General features: G+C 39.9%; 2 protein-coding genes across 2 annotated transcripts in view; one reads left to right on the forward strand and one right to left on the reverse strand.

Moving 5' to 3' along the window:
• The first annotated feature begins 558 nt into the window (after positions 1 to 558).
• Positions 559 to 7,717, forward strand: LOC146556320 (alpha-aspartyl dipeptidase). The gene is made up of 8 exons (XM_085250684.1): positions 559 to 978; positions 1,678 to 1,766; positions 3,588 to 3,662; positions 3,810 to 3,889; positions 4,318 to 4,491; positions 6,927 to 6,986; positions 7,097 to 7,179; positions 7,481 to 7,717. Exons 1-8 carry the CDS (start codon positions 884 to 886, stop codon positions 7,545 to 7,547), a joined length of 723 nt encoding a protein of 240 aa, XP_085106810.1. The 5' UTR covers positions 559 to 883; the 3' UTR covers positions 7,548 to 7,717.
• A 128-nt stretch (positions 7,718 to 7,845) lies between these two features.
• The window catches only part of itgav (integrin, alpha V), a 38,878-nt gene continuing 24,475 nt past the window's right edge, over positions 7,846 to 22,248 (reverse strand). The window contains exons 15-32 of the mRNA XM_085250682.1: positions 21,974 to 22,067; positions 21,758 to 21,803; positions 20,701 to 20,808; positions 20,450 to 20,505; positions 20,191 to 20,342; positions 19,873 to 20,010; positions 19,591 to 19,658; positions 19,345 to 19,483; positions 19,031 to 19,123; positions 18,668 to 18,747; positions 15,121 to 15,201; positions 14,702 to 14,807; positions 14,164 to 14,322; positions 13,452 to 13,586; positions 13,099 to 13,212; positions 12,380 to 12,487; positions 11,505 to 11,624; positions 7,846 to 11,316 (exon numbers count right to left, since the gene is read on the reverse strand). Of these exons, the coding sequence (XP_085106808.1) occupies positions 11,224 to 11,316; positions 11,505 to 11,624; positions 12,380 to 12,487; positions 13,099 to 13,212; positions 13,452 to 13,586; positions 14,164 to 14,322; positions 14,702 to 14,807; positions 15,121 to 15,201; positions 18,668 to 18,747; positions 19,031 to 19,123; positions 19,345 to 19,483; positions 19,591 to 19,658; positions 19,873 to 20,010; positions 20,191 to 20,342; positions 20,450 to 20,505; positions 20,701 to 20,808; positions 21,758 to 21,803; positions 21,974 to 22,067 (1,890 nt within the window). The 3' untranslated portion in view covers positions 7,846 to 11,223. The remainder of the gene's footprint in view (positions 11,317 to 11,504; positions 11,625 to 12,379; positions 12,488 to 13,098; positions 13,213 to 13,451; positions 13,587 to 14,163; positions 14,323 to 14,701; positions 14,808 to 15,120; positions 15,202 to 18,667; positions 18,748 to 19,030; positions 19,124 to 19,344; positions 19,484 to 19,590; positions 19,659 to 19,872; positions 20,011 to 20,190; positions 20,343 to 20,449; positions 20,506 to 20,700; positions 20,809 to 21,757; positions 21,804 to 21,973; positions 22,068 to 22,248) is intronic.

Raw genomic sequence — 22,248 nt, forward strand, 5'->3', positions numbered from 1 at the left:
ATACATATAAATGCTGACACAACTTTGTATCACTTACTTTCACAAGATTTTTTTTCTTACTGTGTTCCTGTTGGCTGGGTCACTGAACGAAGAAAACTTCTGAGCTTGAGATAATAAATTTTGTATGAAAGTACAAATGACCTTTTTTCTGTATTTATATCTAGAAATCACTTTGTACACATGTTTTCAGGAAACAAGATGGAGAGGGAAAAAGCAAGGCCAAGGGAACACCTGTTATTCTAAATGGACCCATGGAAGACCAACAAAGAAGTAGTAGTAGTAGTACAAAAAGTACAGAATACTTATATTCTGATGAACTTGGGGAAATCCAGAAAGGAAATACAAGGCTTTAATTTGACATAACTCAAGAGAAAGGAGAAAAAGAGAATTCTACCCTGAAAGGATTTTACTGGACTGTGAGCAGCCCATGAAGAAGGACTTTTGTTTTGTTAGAACTAGACGATAGACTTGCAGGGAAAAGGACGCTTTTATTTTGGCAGAATTGAGGAGAAACGAAATAGAGGTACTTTTATTATGAAAGTACTTGGTTAGAAGCGCTAGTGTTGTTTCCGCTAGTGGTAAAATTGATCAAATACAACTACTCCTTATAAAAAGTATTAGCTGGATCCAGTGTAAGTTTAAAGTAGAAAGGACAGAGCGGCTCTGATAGTAACACGGTGTGCTGCACCGTGAATGCTGCTGTGAGCTTTAAACGGCTCCAAGGTGAACTTCCGTGGCGGGATCAGAGTTGATGAGAGCCGGTTTACGGGCTGTCAGGGAGCCGCTATCAGCCTAATCACAGCTGAACTGTGACCCCGGACCTCTGGACTCCGCCGCACTGAAACTTCTGTGGGTTTTCTTCTGTTTCTCTATTCGAGCCAAGATGAAGAGGAGACTCCTGCTGGTGTCCAACTCCACTTTGCACGGCAGTGGTTACCTGGAGCACTGTCAGCAGCACATCTCCAGCTTCTTTGGAAAGTAAGTTAGCGCCGCGGTTCATATATGTGGGCCAGAAAGTTGACAAAGGGGACAGGAAACAGGAAGTGGGGCCAAAGTCAAGTGACATGCAAAGACGTAAAAGAAAGATGAAAGTTTTTATTTTTTTTATTCTGTCAGTTTACTGAGCAAACGTGGATTATAATTGCATTTGTATTTGATTCTTTGTAAATCCCTCTACGAGCAGGGGCGTTTGCAGAATTTTTCAGGGTGGTGGCAGAGTGGGGTGGGGGGGGGGGGGGGGGGGTTGGGATGAGGGGGTTGGAAGGAAAAGGAAATCAGAATAGCTGATCAGAAATAAATATGTTGTAGAAAACCTGAACAGCAAAGAATGGGCACAGTTTTCTGGTTCATATATAAGCCTGCCCACTCATATGTATGAAATTCAAATTATGCTGCACTTTTAATCTGTTCATAAGGTTGTATTTAATGGTAAACACAACTTGTGTTTGAAAACCCATGAAACTAATAAAATGTAATTATATAGAGTACCTAATAAATATTCTTAGCTCTGTTACTCAGCATCAATGTAATACTGTAAAGTTATGGACAGAGGGCAGTGAAAATCCTTAGAATGAAATCTTTTTAAGTTTAGTGTGCAGACATTCACGACTGGCCTTGAGGTAGGACTCCTGACGGCCTGTCTGGTGTTTATCATGAATCTGTTTGTATGTATTTCAGAGACGTGAAGAGGGTGCTGTTTGTTCCTTATGCTCTCCATGATAGAGACGCCTACACTAAGTTAGCCAGAGACAAGTTTAAGACTCTTGGTAGGTTCATGTAACAGATTATTTTTGAGTCTCATGCTGTACACCTGCTTGTTAGTTTCATATTTATAAAGCCTTAAGTAATTATATGCCTTTGTGTTCATGTTTAATAAAACATACATTTATTTAAGAGTTGTGTTCTATATTTTTCTCTTACTTTAATATTTGAGGGTGTGTATATATTCTATATTTTGTTTTGGAAAGCACAGTTTTCAGTGTTTCTAGGAATTTTTCTGTATATCCATCTATACATTTTTTGCCACTTATCTGAGGCCGGGTCATTGACAGTAGCAGCAAAAGCACAGAAGTCCAGCAACTGCTTGTAGCTGATGTCGGGGAACACCATGGCATTCCCAGGCCAGGCAAGAGATGTAATTAATCCAATGTATCTGGGTCTAGGACATGCCTGGAACACTTGCTCAGGAGACATTCAGGAGACATCCTAATCAGATGCCCAACTGATTAGGATGTAACTGGCTCCTTTTGGTGTGGAGTAGTGGTTCAGTCATTCTAAATTCTACCTGAATGACTGAACTCGCCACACTATCACTTAGCGAAAGCCCAGCCTTTCAAAGGAAACTCATTTCCACTGCTTGTAGCTCCAGTCTCATTCTTTTGGTCACTGCTCAGAGCTTGTGACCACAGGTGAGGGTGTGGATGTGAATCGGTTGGTAAACTGATGGCTCAGAGCAATCTACCAGTACAAAGTCCTCATCACTGGAGATACAGCCCTGTCTGTCAATCTTCCACTTCCCTATCTTGGGAACAAGTCACAGTCATACTTGAACTCATCCACTTGGGATAGCAAGTCTCTAACTCGGAGTGGGAACTCAATCCTTTTCCTTTTCAGAACCCTGGCTTCAGACGACTTGGACCCACCAATGAAGCCAACAGGATCACATCAACTGCGGAAAGCAGAGAGCACCAAAGTAGAAGGCCTCTGTCTCTTTGAGCAAACAAGTAGATGGGCTCAATTTGCCTTTTTGAGCTGTGCATGTCTGGACCACATGTGCTAAGGCCCAGCAATCAGATGCTCTACCTCCCTTCCAGGTCATGCTGCAGGGTGTGGTCCCGGTAACCCTGTCCAACAAGAGACCCTACCTGGGGCAAGTCCATAGGACATCATAGCCGATGGAATCACCGAGACACACAGACCGCTCCTCCGTAGTATAGTAATAATTTATGGGTGATTCACACGTTTAAGGTGTTATGCTTTATGGTATTTTGAAATGAATTTTCCCCTGTATTTTCTGTGCAGTTTCTCCTATATATTCTAGTGTATTCTGTGTATTTCCTTGTGTTTTCTGTGCATCGTGTTGATGTAAGTCAGTGTATTTGGTCTATCTTGAGCCACAGTCCAGGGGCGATCGTGGCTCAAGAGTTGGGTGTTCGTCTTGTAATTGGAAGGTTGCCGGTTTGAGCCCCGGCTCGGACAGTCTTGGTCGTTGTGTCCTTGGGCAAGACACTTCACCTACCGCCTACTGGTGATGGCCAGAGAGGCCGATGGAGCGATATGGCAGCCTCGCTTCTGTCAGTCTGACCCAGGGCAGCTGTGGCTACACCTGTAGCTGCCTCCACCAGTGTGTGAATGTGAGAGTGAATGAATAGTGGTATTGTAAAGTGCTTTGAGGGTCCCGAAAAGCGCTATATAAATGCAATCCATTATTATTTATGTGCATTTTGGTGTTTTCTCCATTTTTTCTGCATTCTTTCAGTATTTGTTTTTGTTTTCGATTTCAGTGCATACGATAGTTTACAGGACATGCTTTGCTAGATGTAATTCAGTCAAATCCTACATGTCATAAGAGCATTTGTCTTCTGCAGGTTATGAGGTGGACAGCATCCACGAAGCCTCAGACCCTGTAGATGCTGTCCGGAAGGCCGAGGGCATTTTTATAGGTGAGGAACATCTGAGGAAAGCAACAGCTCTTGGAATTTCTTCAGGGATTTCACACTTTTTCTCTTTCTCTTATTCTACATTACCATCTAACCTTTACTTTACCCAATCTGCAGTATGGAGATGCTAAAAGAGGCTTTTGTTTGTAGGTGGAGGCAACACTTTCCGGCTGCTGAAGAGTCTTTATGACAACAAGGTGGTGATGGAGATCAGGAAGAGAGTGATGGAGGTATATTTAATCCAAAAATATTTACTGGAACAAAACAAGACAGCAAACAAACAAAATACTTTATAATTGCAAAATGTAACATTTTTACAAATGGTTATATATATAGATTGATAGATGTTGTTTTTTATTAAAAACATTCCATTTCAATATAATTTTGTGTATGTTTTATAAAAACATATACTATTGTCTTATGAGGGTTTTAAATAAATTTAATAGATTTGGGGGAGTTATGTACGCATTTTATATGAATATGCACATAAACAACAGACCAAATCGATTAGATTCTTTAAAAAATAATTGCAGAAAAATTCTGTCTTGATTATTAAAAAGAAATTAAACCAATGATTCCTGTGTGCTCTTAGTTAAGTAGTATGACTACTTCTTGTCTCCCTTTTCTTTACTCCCACATTCTTTAAATCCTTGCCCAGGATGGTGTCCCCTACATGGGCTCCAGTGCAGGCACTAATGTGGCCACCATCAGCATCAGTACCACTAACGACATGCCCATTGTTTTCCCTCCGTCCTTCTCTGCCATTGGCCTCGTCCCCTTCAACATCAACCCGCACTACCTGGACGCCGACCGCACCAGCCGCCACATGGGGGTGAGTCGCACAGCCTGAGGTTCTGTTTGCTGTGAGGAGGCCGTTAGGCCAGGTTAGTCTAGACTTTGTCTCTGCAAATAATCAGTTTTATAATCAGAGTTACTGATTGTCAGAGCTGGAAATAACTATATATTTTATAACAAGTAGAGCTTTGGATGCTTGTTTTTGAGGATTTCTATTTTCTGTTGCTTTACACTGCTACTAGATGAAGCTGAAATTCTTGCTGCAGACACTCCAGCCACAGTCCACTGCAAAGCCTTCACTAATATACAGATAAATGAAACTGATCAGAGATACTGGGAGTATTACAACTACTCAAAATTCCGAACTGCTACGAGCCCGAGGTTAAAAATCATCAGTGAAAAACGATGTAGGAGTCTTTGTTTTGCTAGCTGGTTGACAGATATAAGAAAATGATTACTGCACTGAGCTGTCGCTTGTATGCCGTATCAGTGTTATAAGTAACACTCTAACATTGCTTTATGGCTGCCCTCTGCTCAGAGATAAGCAGATATGTTTGGAAGCGACAAAGCAACAACATGTTTGCACTGAGTAATATGTAAATAAAATAATTAAGCTGTTGAAACAGCTCCAACAGTGAAACGGTGGAAGTGCCATGGAGGTTTTTCGCTTGGCTTTAAAAGGATGTCGCTTTACACTGAGTGAATTTGGACCTCAGTAAATCTGCAGTAGTAGATCAACTGCTCGTCCACTTTGAAAGGAGACAATTAAGGTGGTACAGGAATCTGATTAGGATGCCTCCAAGATGACGTATAACAAACATGTCCTACCAGGAAGAGCCAAGGGCAAACACAGGACACACTGGAGAGATTATATCTCTCGACTTCGGAACACCTCCGTGTCTCCCTGGGACGAGGTGGATGAGGTGGGTGAGTAGAGGGAGCTTTGGGCTTCTCTGCTGAGACCTTAGCCCCTCTGACCTGGACCGTAGAAGATGAATGGATATATCTGCTCTTTATTACTTAATAACTTCATGCCACAGAATGATAGTTAGGAGAAAGACGATAACACCAGTGGGAATCTTTTTAATAAATGATTATGCACTACCTGCATTTTGTGGTCATATTAAGTATCTCTGCAGAAACGAATGGAGACACAGTAGGAAATAACCAAGACTGGACTCCAGCCTAAACTGGATGCATTCTAGACCTTAAGGGTTTATAAACAATCTGCATGAAGGGACAGATGATTTGCAGAAGGTTTGACTGACATGAGTTCCAGCTAACACGTGATAAAACAGCCTGAGGAAATTATGCAACACTCAGAGCTGTAAAACTGCAACAGCTGACAAAAAAGCTGCAGTGTCAGCAAAGCGATTTAGGGTAGCTCTGACCAATGTGATGACATGCAATGTTTAGTTTGAGGGTTGTGAAACACTGAATTCATAGAGCCAGGCCATGGGGTAGCAGTTGCACTACCTACAGGGCGTGGCAGCAAGCATCTGGTGTCCAGCTTAAGGGAGAACACGAACTATTATTCTTAAATGGTTTAAAAAACGTTCCTGAGGTGTAAATTTCGTTCATGGAAGGGTGGTTTTCATCATTTCTTGTTCAGATGGTAAAAGTGTCAGAAAACAGGAAAGGTTTGCTCAGTGCAAGCTGTCAGAGGGTAAGGTGAAGTCTGGAGTATGAGTTTTGTTATTGCATACATTTCATAGTGAAATGATTCTGATGCTGTAATGATATAGAAGAAGAAGAAAACCAAAACATAACAAAATCCAAATCCTGACACTAGAAAAGAACTGAAGAATAATTGCATTTTGTGCTGGAAAAATGATTTACATTGACAAGCAGTTGTTAGCATTTGTTAACAAACAGCTGTGAGAAGAATCACAAAGGAAAAACAATCACTTCATAAAAATATTTGCGTCGATAAAGCACAAATTTATTTTCTGAAAGATATATTGCTGTGTCCACCGACCCCTGGTGGTCACTCTTGGTGATTGCAACAGTGACAAATGTTAATAAACCTAGATTTGTATCTTTAAATATTTTAGTTTTTATTTATGTTTATAATTTATTTTAATATCATCACACATTTGGGAGCAGTATTTAGCTGAACAGACATGAGCAACTGTGGTTTAGGAGGTACACTGGGTCATCTGTTTGGAAGGTCAGCGGTTCAATTCCCAGCTCCTCTAGTCGTCCATGTAAGATACTAAACCCCGAGTTTCCCCTTTGGTTTGGGTTTTCTTCTGTCATTGTAATGTGGTCACAGCAGCAGGTATACACTTGCTGAATTAACTGAGGACAGTTTGTCACCAATGAGCAGTTGTCCTTATTTCTTGTTAAAAAGAAGAGTGAATGACGAGGTTATTTTGAACATTTTGTCACATCAATAGTTATATTTCAGCTGTGGTTTCAGCCTCCACTGTTTCCACTGTGCTTACAATCTTGAATCTTGTTTTCATGTAGGAAACCAGAGAGCAGAGGATCATCCAGTACCACGAAGAACCCGATACTCCGTGTGTCCTGGTAAGTGAGGGGAAGCAGACCTGCATACATGTAATAGTGCTTAAATCTTTCATGCCGAGAAGATGAAGCGGCTTCATTAGAAAATTACCGTCTTTTTTGTTTGTTGTCAGGGTCTGAGGGAGGGCTCCCTGCTGCTAGTGGAGGGAAACAAAGCGACACTGCTGGGAACCACTAAGGCCAGACTGTTCACCAGGTAACACACTAAGTTTTCATGACTTGAGATGACATCACACTGACTTATCCAATCTCCTTTCTAATCGACTGTAGCCTTTATTAGCCTTACACTAAAACAAAATTAGTTTAATGTTAACATGTTCTTAACTAAATCTAAACAGCATCCCAGCAAAGCGGCTGTGTAACCAGGGTGTGTACATCATCAGTAGAACAAACACACAATTTGAGAACGCGAAACAAGTTGAGTTATTCCAGTGACCAGAAAATATCAGCAGGATTTTTATAAATGCTTTCTTTTTGTGTATAATTATGTGTTTCAGGAAAAAGCCCACAGTGGAGTATGAGCCAGGCAGTGACCTTAGCTTCCTGCTAACTGATGCACAATGATCGGTCAAATGGAAGCAAGACGAGGAGCACAAAGTTTTCAATGTTTCTGGTTGGAACAGAATAAAGATTTTAAGGAAACATCTAATGTGTCTCTCCAGTAAAGTTAATCTAGTATTTTTTTTTTTTAGCAACTTGTGCAAAAATCTGAATAAATTAAAACAAAAATTGACCATTAAGTCTGTAAAGTACAAATTCCTTCCAATTTACACATGGTGATGTGATTTAAATGCAATATTCGTATATACATTTGTAAAAGGCTGCCTGGTTTAAAAAGAAGAGATCACCACAAAACACTGAACAGATGTGAACAAATCAGTTTATTTTAGTTTAAAGGTAAAATCATCTCTTTATGAAATCATTGTTTTATTCTCTATGTGAAAGAATACATACATCAAAAATAGTCAATATTTTCTTAGGGCAGAAAGAAACACGGAGCAATATTAAATACAAATGACTGGCTGCAAATCACTCGTATCTGCCAGGAGGCTTTGTTTTTTTTTTATTATTCCTCCATATTTAACACAAACTCCTCTACTCACCAAAGGCTTTTGCATCATCGCTCAGGACAACGGTGCTGACAATAAGGTCATATCAAAGATGTTAGGACAGAAATAAATGTTTTAGCGATTTGCAGCTTTTCTGAGTAATTTGAAATGACTGATACTGAAATGAACAGATTTCTGTCCAACTGACTCCTGGCAAAGAGAAACATGCTGTTTTGGTCTAATTTACACACAATCAACCTTAGAAAACCTTTATAGAAAAAATGAACAGTGCAGTGAAGCCGCTCAGTTTATCTCCCGCATGAGAGCACTGACCTAAGATCAATCCTCATACCAAAATCACTCATTTGTTAAGAAGTGCCGTCCGACACAAACACACAACTCTTTGCTCAAGTAGGACAAGTTGGTTCAAAGTATTGGTTAAGATGCCACTGAAAGAAAACAATGTATAATGTGCTTATTAAAGTCTTCCTGTTATTTTATGATGAATGTTACCTGCATTATTATATTTGTAAACCTATAATCAGCTATAAACATTAATTTATAATGCGAACCCAATATGGGTAAATAGCAAAGTATTTTTTTCTTTTTTTTTTCTTAAGTATTAGAGCAATCATATACTCAAAACACAAAGTAGAAACCTGCGTTTGTTTTAACTTGTTCCCAGCAAAGCTGCCAGTCTGAAATCTGAATGTAAATAAGTAGAAATCCAAAAGGCCTCAGTGCAGGAAAAACTGTCACAACCAATTCAGTGAAAAGGACTACAAGTCTTTTTAAAAAGAAGTTTGTGATTTAAAACTACACAATAAAACTCTATGCTTGTTGCTGTGTGAGCTGAACGGGCCTCAACTAGTGATTACAATGAAACATGAACCAATCACATGCTTGCAAATACACAATCCAATCGATCATGTCAACACACACTGGTCAACACTCAAGTCGCAGCTCACTAACACTAAAACAGCCCGTACTTTGCCAGGTTAGAATTACTAATAGTCTGTTAAGCTCCACCCCCATAGTTACTATTGCTGTTGCTCTAGCCACTGACTGAAGGTATTTACACATGTTGACAAATCTTAAACATTAAAATGTGTAATGTCTTAAATACTTTAATACTTTCATCAATTGGTCAGGTTAAAAATAAAAATCCAAAAAAAATGTTTTTAAGTTTATCTATTCACTTGAAAAATAACTGAAATTGTTCATTTAATAATACTTGTTAGGATCTAGAATGCATTTAATGTATGGCAAATATAGACCGGTTTCCATACAGCCTGAAACATTTTCTCAGCCAGTTACAGCTCTTTGCTTGCAGAGACACAACATAAGATCAGCTTCAACATAATGATGCGAGATATGAGGCTTCTGTGGACTGACTAATCAGACAGAACTTAAAATGATTTTCAACCATTTTCTGCACAAACAAAATTACATTTGGCCAAACATTTTCTTGATTGTGTTGAAAAAAGTTGGACAAACTTCTAAAACTCTAATTAATGTTGTGTACAAAATACAAAGGAAACAACCACCAACATCCCAAAGCAAACTCATACAAGAGAAATGCAGATCAGCTACCCCACACACAAAGCAGGAAGAGAAAAAACAAGCGTACATAAGGGCAAATATATTATTGTGAGCTTCCCATCATCCCATGCTACAGCAGATAAACCAGTTTTACCGAAACATCTAAAAAGACCTGAATGCAGCTAACTAGCTGCTTCAGTTACCGTATTGCTTTGTTTTTGTTTGTTTTTACATTGCTGGTTGATCAAAATTAATCACGTCACTAAAACAAAAAGAAAAAAAACATTTACTAAATTACAAGTGGAACCCGACTGATAAAAATTCAATATATCGGCCGATACTCTCACATATGAAACAAACACTTGTTTTGCGTAGTAATAATTTGAGTCCATACTAAGATAATATGGCACATCACTGTGACATATGTGTTATTTGTTTATGCTCTGCTTGGATCAGTTGGCTATTGTGTTTGTGGTGTTTTACGCTTCTTGTGTCTCAGCTGGGATAATGTGTTTTTATAGCGCACCTTTGCTGATTTAAACTCCACTGATTCAGTCTGTGGTATTCTATAATACAATACAATAATAATCACTGGCTGTATTAATAATTAACTGCTCTTAGAAACTCTAAAACAATGACTTAAGTGTAGCATAACAACAAGGCTGTTTATCTCATTGCTGAATTTGTGTTTGGATGGAAAATGTGAAAATTAAGGTGGTTTATGCTTCTTATAACTTCTGGAAAACTGTAATTTTGATTTCAACTGCCTGCTGGAACAAAACCATTAAGTTTCTCGATTTGTTAAAGGAATAGCTCAACGGTTTAGGACATGTTCAGAATGACAACAGGCTTGTGTTTGAATATTAAATATGAAACTGCAGTGGATTAGCTTGGCTAGGGAACAGCTAGCGTGGTCCTGTGAAGAGGTAACAAGATCTGCCTGGCAGCTTTAATGTTCACTAATATGCTCTAGCTTGTTTAATTTTTAATGCTTGAATTGTAAATATGAAATTCTGCATTTTTCAAATGTTGAATACAATACAAGAGATCGACTTGCTAGCTCTCACAGCTAGTTTGTAAAAGCATTTTGACACATTTTATCAATAATGATTTTAGGGAACAAAAAACATTTATTAAATGTTTATATAATACTTAGAGTTGTGATTTTTAATATCATTAATGTGAAAAGATGAGGTGAATTTTCTTTGTTCCCAGTCCCATGTTAAGGTAAGCTAATCAAGCTGTAGCTTTATATTTTTAAAGCAGGCAATCTGATCATGCAACTCTCACAAATTAAACAAATGTATGTGTGAACTCACAAAACATCTGCAGTTCGTAACATCAGCGTCGTTCAGCCATCACGCACACACTGTGATGCAGCTTCTCAGGAAACGTCGAACTGCTCCTTTAACACTAAACTTTGTGGATTTTGTTTGATCAATGTTTTCCAGATTCTCTTTTGGCACAAATACATGTTGACTTTTTTTTAAAAAAAAACAAAATAAAAATAAAACCAGCACATTAAATCTTAAATCATATCATTATCTGCCATCCAACAGTCAATACAGTGAAATGCTCTCAGAGGCCTTTTTACCCTGATTTCTTCCCACCCCCTACTGATTTGCCATCAGTCCCTCACAGTTTGACATCTAGGCATCAGTGTTTCCGTTCTCCTCCGGCTGCAGCTGCTCCTTTTCAATGCAGTCCTCCTGTGGGGGGCGGACTCTCTTAAAGAAACCCAACTGCACAGGAGAAGAAGAAGAAAAGAGGGCACAAGAGTCGGTTATATTTGGTAGTGAAAGTGGTGTTTCAGCCATTAATCTGACACAGAAGAGCAACGTCTGAACACACGTCTCAGTGTAAAACTACAGAAGCTTAGGAAAAAGGAAAAAAGCAGCACAAGAACAGTGACAATGGACATGTTTACTACCTTGTACATGATGAAGATAAGCAGCGCCAGCAGCAGCAGTCCTGCCAGCACAGCCAGAGCCACCACCCAGCCTGGCACTGGTGGAGGAGGCTCAGCCACCCAAACCACTGATACACTCACCTGAAACGAGACAAAACCAAAAACATACTTACTTCGTCCTGATCAGCTTAAAGTCATTATGCTGTTATAAAATGACCAATCTAACTCTTTAAAATATGCACTGTCCTTCCATCTGTGTTCCTTTAAGGCTGTTATAATAAATTCCTCAAGACTGGTATCAACTTGTTCCAACGCTTCATTAAGTCTACGGTCCATAATCTTTACGAAGAGTCGGGAGTCTAAATGCCAGCGAGTGCTTCCGAACACGCTGTGGACCTGCACTAACATGTTTTATCAGTGATTTAGAGACTGCTGTGTGATAGCAAAACACTGAAGAATGTGTTTTCTCTGACTGATTTAAAATCTAATATTAAGGGACTCCTACTGTTTATATGATTACATTTCATGTAGTTTATGTGAAAATATGAGCTCATTCAGAAATCAAGATTTTTTCTTTTGTTTTTTGTTTTTCTGCAGACAGGAACTGGTTTGTGTAACAACAAGGTGAGAGAGCTTATTTTTCATCTCCTTGCTGATAACGAGTCTACTGTCATGAGTCTGACTTCCTGCACTGAGAGGTTTTGTATGCTTGTTTATCTTTCTGTGAAATTCTTTGAACTTCAGAAGAAAACCATAACTTTAAAGTCACTAGTTTGCTACGTATTTCATTCATGAAACCTCCGTATATGTGCACACGCATTTTGTGTTGACTTTCTGTTTGTAGATAATTCTGTGTCTTCCATGCAGTGCTGATCATTTCTGTTTGTGTGTCTTACTGTGGTGCTATTGGATGGTAGCTCCATCTCCAGGTTCTTGTAGGGCATCTCGATCACACTGAAGCTAGCCGTTGATTGTATCACATAGGAACGATTCTGATTCTCAGGCTGAAAGGAGGGAAAAAAGTCACATGTCTGACAAATGAAGTCCAAAATGCTGAGGATAAATCACGACCTGGAGAATGGATATTACCTAACAACAGACATGTGTTCTTCAGCTATTAGAGAAATTAGGACAGAGGTTTAAAAATGTGACAGTCTGGGCAACACTGTTCTGGTTATTTGTTTACATTTTGGCAAAAAGTCCAGATTATGAATGTTGGATTAGCTACTAGCAACCACTGCATGTAATGCACCCATAGATGCACAGGCAGCCATCACTGGGTTAGTGCAACAGTGAAACTTTATAAAGACCAGCTTTTGTTTCTAAGACGTTGCACACATGTTCTGTTGTGTGATTAGATTCCATTTATTTGCATAGCACCAAATTGCAACAACAGTTGCTTCGAGGTGCTCTATATTGTAAGGTAAAGACACTACAATAATATGATGGAGACACACAGCAAACCCAAACCAGTGCATGTTGTGTTGTGTTAATCAGGAAAGGAAACAGAAAGAAAAGAGCATGCATTTATAATTTAAGAGAACACAGACACAGAGCTGGTTGCTGTGTTCAGTAACATTGCTCTGCCCTAACATAGGTGCTTTTATTTGATTACCCTGAGGAAGTTGTTGACATCCAGTCTGGAGTAGATGAAGAGGATGGCGTTCTTCCTCCTTTCTAGACGACCAACCTGACATTTCAGTGTCAGACACTTAGCTGTGTGGCAGTCCTACACACACACACACACACACACACACACACACACACACACACACACACACACACACACACACACACACACACACACGAAATGAATGCTTTTCTTTAGGAACGCAATTTGATTGGGAGATGTCATCTAAAGCTGCTGGGATGCATCAGCTGTTCTTAGCACGATCAGGCATGAGTCAAGGTGTAATTTCATGTCATACAAATGGGTTATTCAAAGCATATGTGCTTGTGTAGATTTACCAGTGTCTGCAGGTCATTCTCTGCATTTCTGGACTCCAGATCTCTCCTCTGGCGGACGCTGTTTTGATTCCGTCCCTCCGACTCTCGTCCTCCAGGCGTAACAGTGCTGGTGTTCTTTGAAGTGCTCACTGGGTTCTGAAAGACACAGACACACAAAGAAAGGCTTATTTGTTGGAAACATGTAAGAGAAGGAGCACTGCCACAGCAGCACATTATTAATTGGAACAGCAGAAATACTTCTTATTGGTGTTTAAAGCTACTTTGTCTAATTACAAACTGAAGAATTCAACAAAAACTTTCACCACTAGAGGGCAGCTTTTTATCAGCTGGTGCTGACATGTTTGTTGGTCTGCGCTGCTGTTTGACTTTGAACATTTGATTTAGCTACCCCATTTCCTCAAGAGGCTTTGCCTTTTTCTCTCGCCACCACTGTAAGCAGGTGTGTCCTGTGATGATGTGGCCGCTTAACTGAAGGTTAAACTGACTCAGCATGTTTTGGTACAAAGTGGTATAAAGTACAGCCTGGCAATAGTTTAATGTCAGCTGATCTCTTTAAGATAATCCATGGTTGTGATAGTCATATTTTTAAGCACAAATTTAGAAGAAGTACCTTTAAGATCACAATTGACAAAACTGTGGAAAGAAGCTGTATGTTGTGAACTGTTTGAGTATTGGTGTGCATTTGTGTTGTTTCTGTATTTGTGTGCCTTACAGAGACATTGAGTGGGTTTATCTGTATGTCAGTGGTACAGTTGATGGGTCCCTCTGTGTCGTAGCTGGTGATGTAGAGCAGAGAGCTGTTTCTAAACTGGTACGGCCACTTGACCTCCAGCGCTGCCTTACTGAACGTACTGGGACCGTTGTTCAGGAGCTGTGAAAGGGGAATGCAAGTTTTAATCTCAGTCCAAAGAAATAAAAATACAGAAGAAATATTTTCAATAACCACTGGCATTAAATCTGTGACTGTGAAGCTCTAATAAATCATTTCAAAAAACAAAAAGCAGTTGAACTATACAATAATACCAAAAGGGTGGGAGACCAAGAAATACAGTCTCATATAGCATAATTCATTGTGAAATCATGAGGTCAGCTTGACCTACATTACATTATGCTTGCTGCTAATAATAATAATAATAATAATAATAATAATAATAATAATATTATCATCTTGTGCAGTCTTAGTTAAATCAGTGAGATAAAAAAACAGAATCACCCGTCTCTCCCGCATGTTCGTGCACGTGTGTCTGTACCTCGTAGACGTGTACTATTTGTGGTCCGATGTCGTCACCGAATACAGGAGGGTCTCTCGGTTTCCAGTTGGCGATAGGAATAAACACCTGACCAGGAGATGAAGACCTGGAAACACATTTTAAGGAACAATGTGAAGCTGGAATCATAAAAACTTGTTTTTAAAGCAAGTTTCAAAGTCAGAGATATACCAGTTAAACGAGGGTGTAGTCAACACTTTTGTTTTTATAGTTGTACAAATTCTGTAGCTTTTAAAGCCTCATCCCTTTTTAAAGATGAGGCAACAAGCTTATCAATTATTATTATTATTTAAATACACTATTGGGAAAATCATATAAATTACAGCCTCTTCTTTTGAAGCTTCTTAAGCAGAAAGAGAAACACCTTCAGGAGCAGCAGTGTGTGTTTCTGTGCGTTTTACCCTCTGATGGAGACTTTAGCGAGTACAGCCAGTTTGATGACGCTGGTGACTTTGGGACTGGTGTTGTCAAACTGGTTAGAGCTGAAAAATCAACAACAAACAGTCACATTCACATGACCAAAAACAAACAAACAAACAAACAAACAAACAAAATCCCTAACCCCTAAATGTGTTAAAATAAACAACATCAGAATACAATGATCTAACCTTATTAAGATAACCTAACCTCGCACACGTCTCTGGACTGTAGATGGAAGCCAGAGTCACCTGAGAGAACCCACACAGACACGGGAGAAGACGTAGAGGCTGGATTTGAACCCAGGACCTTTTTGCTGCGAGGCCATCGTACTAACCACTGTGCCAGGTTTAGTTACATCAGTAATTCAAACTGCGCACAGGTCTGAATGCAATGAATGGTTGTCTGTCTTTATGATTCAGCCCTGCGGCAGACTGACAAATTGTCCAGGGGGAACCGTGCCTCTCGTCCTAGGACAGCTATGATAGGCTCTGCCAGAACCCTATCTTATGCGCAGCAACTCAGTCCTGGAGTCTGTTACATTTCTAATGTAAGGATCCTAAATTGGATAAGCTGAAGAAAATGAATGAATGGCTGGAGAAATATTACAACTTATTGATTACTCTATTCTTATTTGTAAAGCATCTAAAAGACATTTCAAAGAAGATATATGTCATAAAAAAGGCAAATAAAGATAAAGATAAAATAAAATGAAAGCCACTATTGAATAATAAGTCCAGTGAATGATGGTAATAAATACTAAAAAAAGTAAAATCCTGATTAAAAGTTCGAACCTGATGCTAAAGTGCTAAATTCTACATTTGTGCTTATCGTGAACAAAATGCTGTCAGTGCCATACTGCAAATCAAAGACATCACAACACTCAACTGCAACTAACTGACTGAAAATCTGTTGCTCCAACCTGACAAATAAATACAGTAATCACCAACAAAGTTGCTAAAATGTAGAGCTCATGAAAGAAATCAAAAATAAATCAGGAATAAGTCAAATGTAACGGATAATAATAAAGATAACTACCTTAAAAAGTTTAAGAATGTGAGAAAAGGTTAAAACATAGTTAATCTGTACATGTCAAAGGTGATGACAAAAAGAGAGAAACGGCCTTCAGAAATCTCCTGGCACACATTTAAGGAGCAGTGAAACTGCTGTGCAGTACGAGTGTGTCGATGAGCTGAAGAGGAGGCGAACCAAAGACTGCTGAAAACCCTTCATTAACATACTTCTCTCTCTCTCTCTGCCACAGAAGTACAAAAACACTAACACAGAAGAATGTGAAGACGGAGCTGCTTCCTTCAGAGTTTCAGGGCTTTTGTCATTCAGATGAGCGAGACGAGGAAAACAGCTCTGCTTTAATGAATTAAGTGGGCTTAACACTCAGTCTGATTGCAGTTAGCTTCTATCACGCTAAACCTTCTGAGGTGTGTTGATGCTACTGTACCCTGATTTTCTTTTGTGTCCTTGGAATAACAGCAGAGTCCTTATCATTTCACACTGGATACAGGATGTACTGAAATCCTTCATTTTAAACACTTCTTGAGACTACCATTAATTCCTCATAATGACAAAATGAAAACTTTATTTATATTTTAGCCTTGATTTTAGTCTTTGTGTAACTTTTGCCTCTCTATACACCAGTGTTTGTGTGCTAATATGAAAAAGAAAACAAAAACTGAAGTGCTGTCAGTAGGTGGCACTATGCGGCACTCATTACAATTACCCAGAATTACCTACTGTTGATATTTCAGGCCTTCGAAGTAAGTTCGACTCAATTTTGACCAAGGCCAGAGAGTCCATCATAGTGATTGTGTACAACAATTTTTAAACAACAGATCTGTTTAGAATGTATAAACAGCCCATTTGACTAATAACCAATGTTCCCTCTAAGCTGCGCAATTGCGCACTGCTGGCACACTCTGCACACAGAAAATCTGTGCTGCGCACAAAAAAAAAAAATCTACCTGAATTGAAATTAAAATTAAAACTTTAACAATTCTGTTTTGCAGTGTGAGTCAGTAAGTCGCTGGCTGCTCCCGTATGGGATTAGAACGATGCCACCTTGTCCCATAGTCCAGCCAATGATGCGATTCACATTCGTATATACGCAGCTAATCAACGTCGTTGACAGACTATGACAGCGTCCTTATGTGCCGACACCGGTGTTTTAGCTAGCAAAGCAGCGTGGATGATGTGGAGTGAAGCCACGTTAATGACAACGTGTACAACCATTGGAGGTGTGAGCAGGACAGACGGAACAATTGACGGAAAAAGTGTCGACTTTATACCAGTTTTTAAATCGTGTTGATATGTCACATAAAACCAGAGATATGATAAAAATATTTTTAATGTTTGGTTTTCTTCCTGAATACCATCGTTGTTTATATTTACTGTGGGAAGAAACGGTAAAAACTGCGTTTTATAAGGAAAACGCTCGAAAACACTCTCCGCCTGTGAGCAAAAACATACTACTACTACTTACTTCCAATAGTGTGAACATACTACACAGGTCATGAACAAGATTTTTTAAATTTTTCATTGTAAGTGGGCTAAAGCAGTTATTTAAAAGTCGTCTAACATAAACGTAAATGCTGTAATTTGATTATTTTAATAAACCATGTGACTTGGATGGATTTGATGCTGGCGTGACCACAGTGCACACGTCTAATGTTGCTCACAGTGGTCCGAGGGACCGCTCAGGGAGTTTGTTTGTTCACTCAGACACATGAAAAATTAGAGGGAACATTGCTAATAACCAAACTAAACTGATGATTAATCCTAATGAAATGTTTGTAATGCATTTTTCTACTAGTCACACATTGACTTTCATACAGCACTTTATCTACCTCCATGGCTCCATGGTCGCAGCAGATGGCCGCCCCTCCCTGAGCCTGGTTCTGCTGGAGGTTTCTTCCTGTTAAAAGGGAGTTTTTCCTTCCCACTGTTGCTAAAGTGCTTGCTCATAGGGGGTCATATGATTGTTGGGTTTTTCTCTGTATCTATGAAGCGCCTTGAGGCGACTTATGTTTTGATTTGGCGCTATATAAATAAAATTGAATTGAATTGAATTTAGAATCAACAATTAACCTAACACGTGCATTTTTGCTGGAGTACCCAGCAGGCAAAGGAGGAACATGCAAGCCCCACACAGAAAGGCCCCAGCTGGGATTTGAACCAGGAACCTTCTTGCCCTGTTTCCTAACCACCCCACCACCCTATTACAGCTCTTGTTTCTGTGTGAAGGCACCATCTGACCTCGTTATGACCTTTGTTCTTATGTGTACCACATATGACCACTCCTACACAGTTTTACTGTTCCCCAAGATTTAAAATCCACCTGATCTGAACCGATTCAGGTCGAATTTGTCCAGGAGCAGTCTCGGTGTACAAACATTTATAGCACCTATACAAAAGCGTAGCATCCAGGGTATTTTTGCTTCTATCAAATATCAAAATGGGTTAAATTTGATGAGTTAAAGCAGGGTCAGAACAAAGAGACCAAACACTGTTCCGTACCTGACTATCTGCAGGTCAAAGCGGACAGATGTGTCGTCCTCTGATAGCTGTTGCACGCTGAACCCCAACTCAGCCACCATCTGACCAATGAGAGCACAGGGACAGGGACAATCAGTGAGCAGGAGGATGCAAGAAAATCCAGCAGACATCACTAGACTTGATTTGGTGAACAAAGGTCACTCAAAATAATCGAAACTTCATTACTGACGTATTCTGATTTTAAAGCTGCAGTTCAATATATTTGATTCAAATATTTATTCGGGCAAATCAAATGTGCTTTAAAGTTTTCTTTCCCTTCTGATCAACTTCCAGTTGGACCAACTCCTATGTGTGTGTGTGTCTTTACATGCACCGATCACTGACCTTAGTTCCTCCCTTCATGGGGTTTCCAAGGTCACACACCACCATTTTAGTCTGGTTCTCTTTCTTGTAGGCGCAGGACAGCCTAGACAGGGCCTAAGAAAAATAAGACATCACTGATTATTACAAGAATTATTACCAGCTCAATGATGAACTGGATTGTACAGTAATACTTTATGAACAAACATTCCAATGCAAGAACTTTTCAGCTTTATTTCTCAAAGTACAGCAGCAGGAAAATGTATCTCCTCACTTCAAAGTGAACATTAAACTGATTTTGCCTGAATCTGGGCAAAGTGGAGTGGTGTCTGTATTACCTGACTGCGACCGCTGAAGTCAGCCTGCTGCGGAGGGTAGATGTGGAGTTCGGCCTCGTAGGCTCCCTCGCCTTGATTCTCAGCTGTGATCTCCAGGGTCAGAGCGTTATCATCGCCAATGTAAATCTGGTCACGGTCACTGAAGGGAGGCAAAGAACACTAAACTGAGGGTTTCAACCTAAATTTCCGTCCTGATTTCATTGGCAAAACTTTTTGGTTTAACTTAGGTTGAGTTTGTTTTCTCACCTTTTAACCGACAGCTTGAGGTCAGGTTTGCAGATGTTGTCAGGCCCACAGTCCAACAGGATATGAACCTGATGGAGAGAAGAGCAAAGATGAAGATGTTCAGTATCAAAGAACGATAAATAAAAGGAGTCATTCAGTATTGTTTGGTCCAAACTACTATAAAGCCTTCATTATCAAAAAAATTTATTGTGAACTATCATTCTCTACATGCCAACATGACTACCAAAGGCCCTAAAAGTCACAGATCGCTGTTCATTCATTGAATAAGCTGCACATACTTACCTGTTTGTTGATTTCGGATGGAGATGACATGTCAACAATAGGCTGCAATCCCGTTTTGTCTGCAGCCTGCTGGTAGTTCATACTGTACTCCATTGACACTGAGATGGGAGTGATCTTATCCCGGAACTCTCGATTATCCTGACAGAGCAGGAGGAAACATAAAGAGCCATGTTTGTAAATCCATTCCTGGGAAGCATTTTCCTTTTATCCTTCAAACTTTGAAAACCTCTGTGGTCACAAATCCAGTTAACATGCATCTCTAAAAGCATCTTTCATCCTGTGTTAGTCCTGTGATCCTAAACCGTGTGACTCGCTCACCAGGTAGACCCACTGCTCCTCGCAGGTCGGCCCTTTGCCGTTGGACACGGTCGTGTTTTTGGAGTACTGAAAGGTGCCACTGTGCAGGAAGAAGACACGCTTAGTCGTCTCCTTCTGCTTCAAGCGGTCCAACATGAGGTGCACTCGGAAAGCTGGGAGAGTTATTAGACAAAATGTGAATGTTGCACCGCCACAACTAATGCAACTCTTCTTGTTGTGCGGAGGGAAAATCGGATGTAGCTTCTGCAGATTTACTTACTGAGCAGGTTTGGAGCCCTATGGCCGTTGACCTTCAGACAGTACTTCACCTTAAAACTGAAAAACAACACATGAGTCCCCCCTAATAATGTTTAACAATGATGTTTCAATCAGTTATTGACAAAAATGCACAGCAAAGGATGACTGTAGGTGTTTATGTGTGCAGGCGAACCGAACGTATTGACAAGAAAAAGAAAAAACCTGTCAGAAAAGACTACAAGTACATGTTTTAGTAGAAATGTGACTGCTCACCATGATACAGGTGTGCTGGTATTAGACAGTGTGCAGTTCTTTTCCTCAGGGTTGATGATCAGGGGTGTGATGTCCAACGTGGCATTTACACTGATCACTGGACGGGCTCTGTACATGCACAACACACCGAGGTTAGGTCAGTGACAATACAAGCAACAAAAAAGTTGCTTATTAAGATGAAAGATTTTGATGAAAGACTAATCGACTGTTACAGCTCTAATCAAGCATTTAGCATTTTACAAATGATTTTTAAAAGTATATTTAAAAATTGCCTTGTAAGGTGCTCAAGGCAGAACACATTAAGACAGACAAAAGTATTTAAAAACCACACAGCATCATGTCACATGGCTGCCATGGCTGCTGGGACAAAGCTGTTTTTAAACCTTGTTGTTCGTCCTGCATTTGGTTTGTTTTGGAAAATTAAGTATGGAAAAACAAGCTTTTAGGAATTCCAGTGAATATGTGGACACTTTTACTTAATGTTCTAGGCCTTAAACCTGCATTCTTCTTAATGTCCAGCAGGGGGTCGACAGCTGTTGTTGCAACAAGTCTCTGCAAAACTCTCCTTTAACTTGATCTGAGTACATGCCTCCATAATGACTGCATGATCTACATCACTGATTCTACTGTACATTTTAGAAAGCAGTTATTGCAATTGACAGCTGAGCGTACAGTGCCCCAGTCAGAAACCCTTCCACTCACTCATCACATCTGGTTTCAAGACCTCAACAATGGAAACACTCCATGCACATCTGGTTGTTCTAAGCGGTTATGAATGAGTATGACTGTATGAAAAGGGTTCACATTAAACATTTAGGATATATATGTACATAAATATTAACAAACAAAAACAAATGAGCACGGGGATGAAGGTTGAACGTGTCCTAATAGCATCTGTAAAGCCAGTAGGAGCTGAATGAAAACAGCAGCTCTTTGATATCAGAGGTGGCCTTGCTCATTAAACTCATCAGCTTCTATCAGAAGCATTACAGACACACACACAGTCACAGCAGGCAAGCACACTCACACAGGCAGTGTAGATTAAGGATTTGATTACCTGTACAAAACGGCTTTGTCTGCTCCAAACACTCCAACTATTAAATCTGTGGGGCAGAAACACACATCAGCTCTTTTTCACAGCACAGCTACTGACATTCATTTGCCTCCTGCTGTGCTTCTCTACATGTACACGTTTCTGTGTGTGTGTGTGTGTGTGTGTGTGTGTGTGTGTGTGTGTGTGCGCGCGCGTGTGTGTGTGTGTGTGTGTCTTTACCTGGATATCCATTCTGGTCTATGTCAGTATTTCCAGACATGGAGTACCCAAAGCTAGGGGGCATGTAACTGGATGCCCATTTGCCCTCCAGGCGCTGAGAGATGAGGCAAACATTTCAAATTAAAAGTTTATGTTGGAGCTCTTGTTGCTATAGTAGTAAACGTCCTTTCAGCTAAAAATTATAGCACACCAACGTGACTGGGAGGATGTGGGAAGGCCACATCGACGTGACCAGCTGCACAGTGGTCAGAACTGAATCCAGTTATCTAAATCAG

This window comes from Mchenga conophoros, linkage group LG16 (assembly GCF_057382185.1).
Source record: "Mchenga conophoros isolate Kocher_MC1m ecotype Shallow Benthic linkage group LG16, M_conophoros_male_GT1.1, whole genome shotgun sequence".
Classification (NCBI taxonomy): domain Eukaryota; kingdom Metazoa; phylum Chordata; class Actinopteri; order Cichliformes; family Cichlidae; genus Mchenga; species Mchenga conophoros.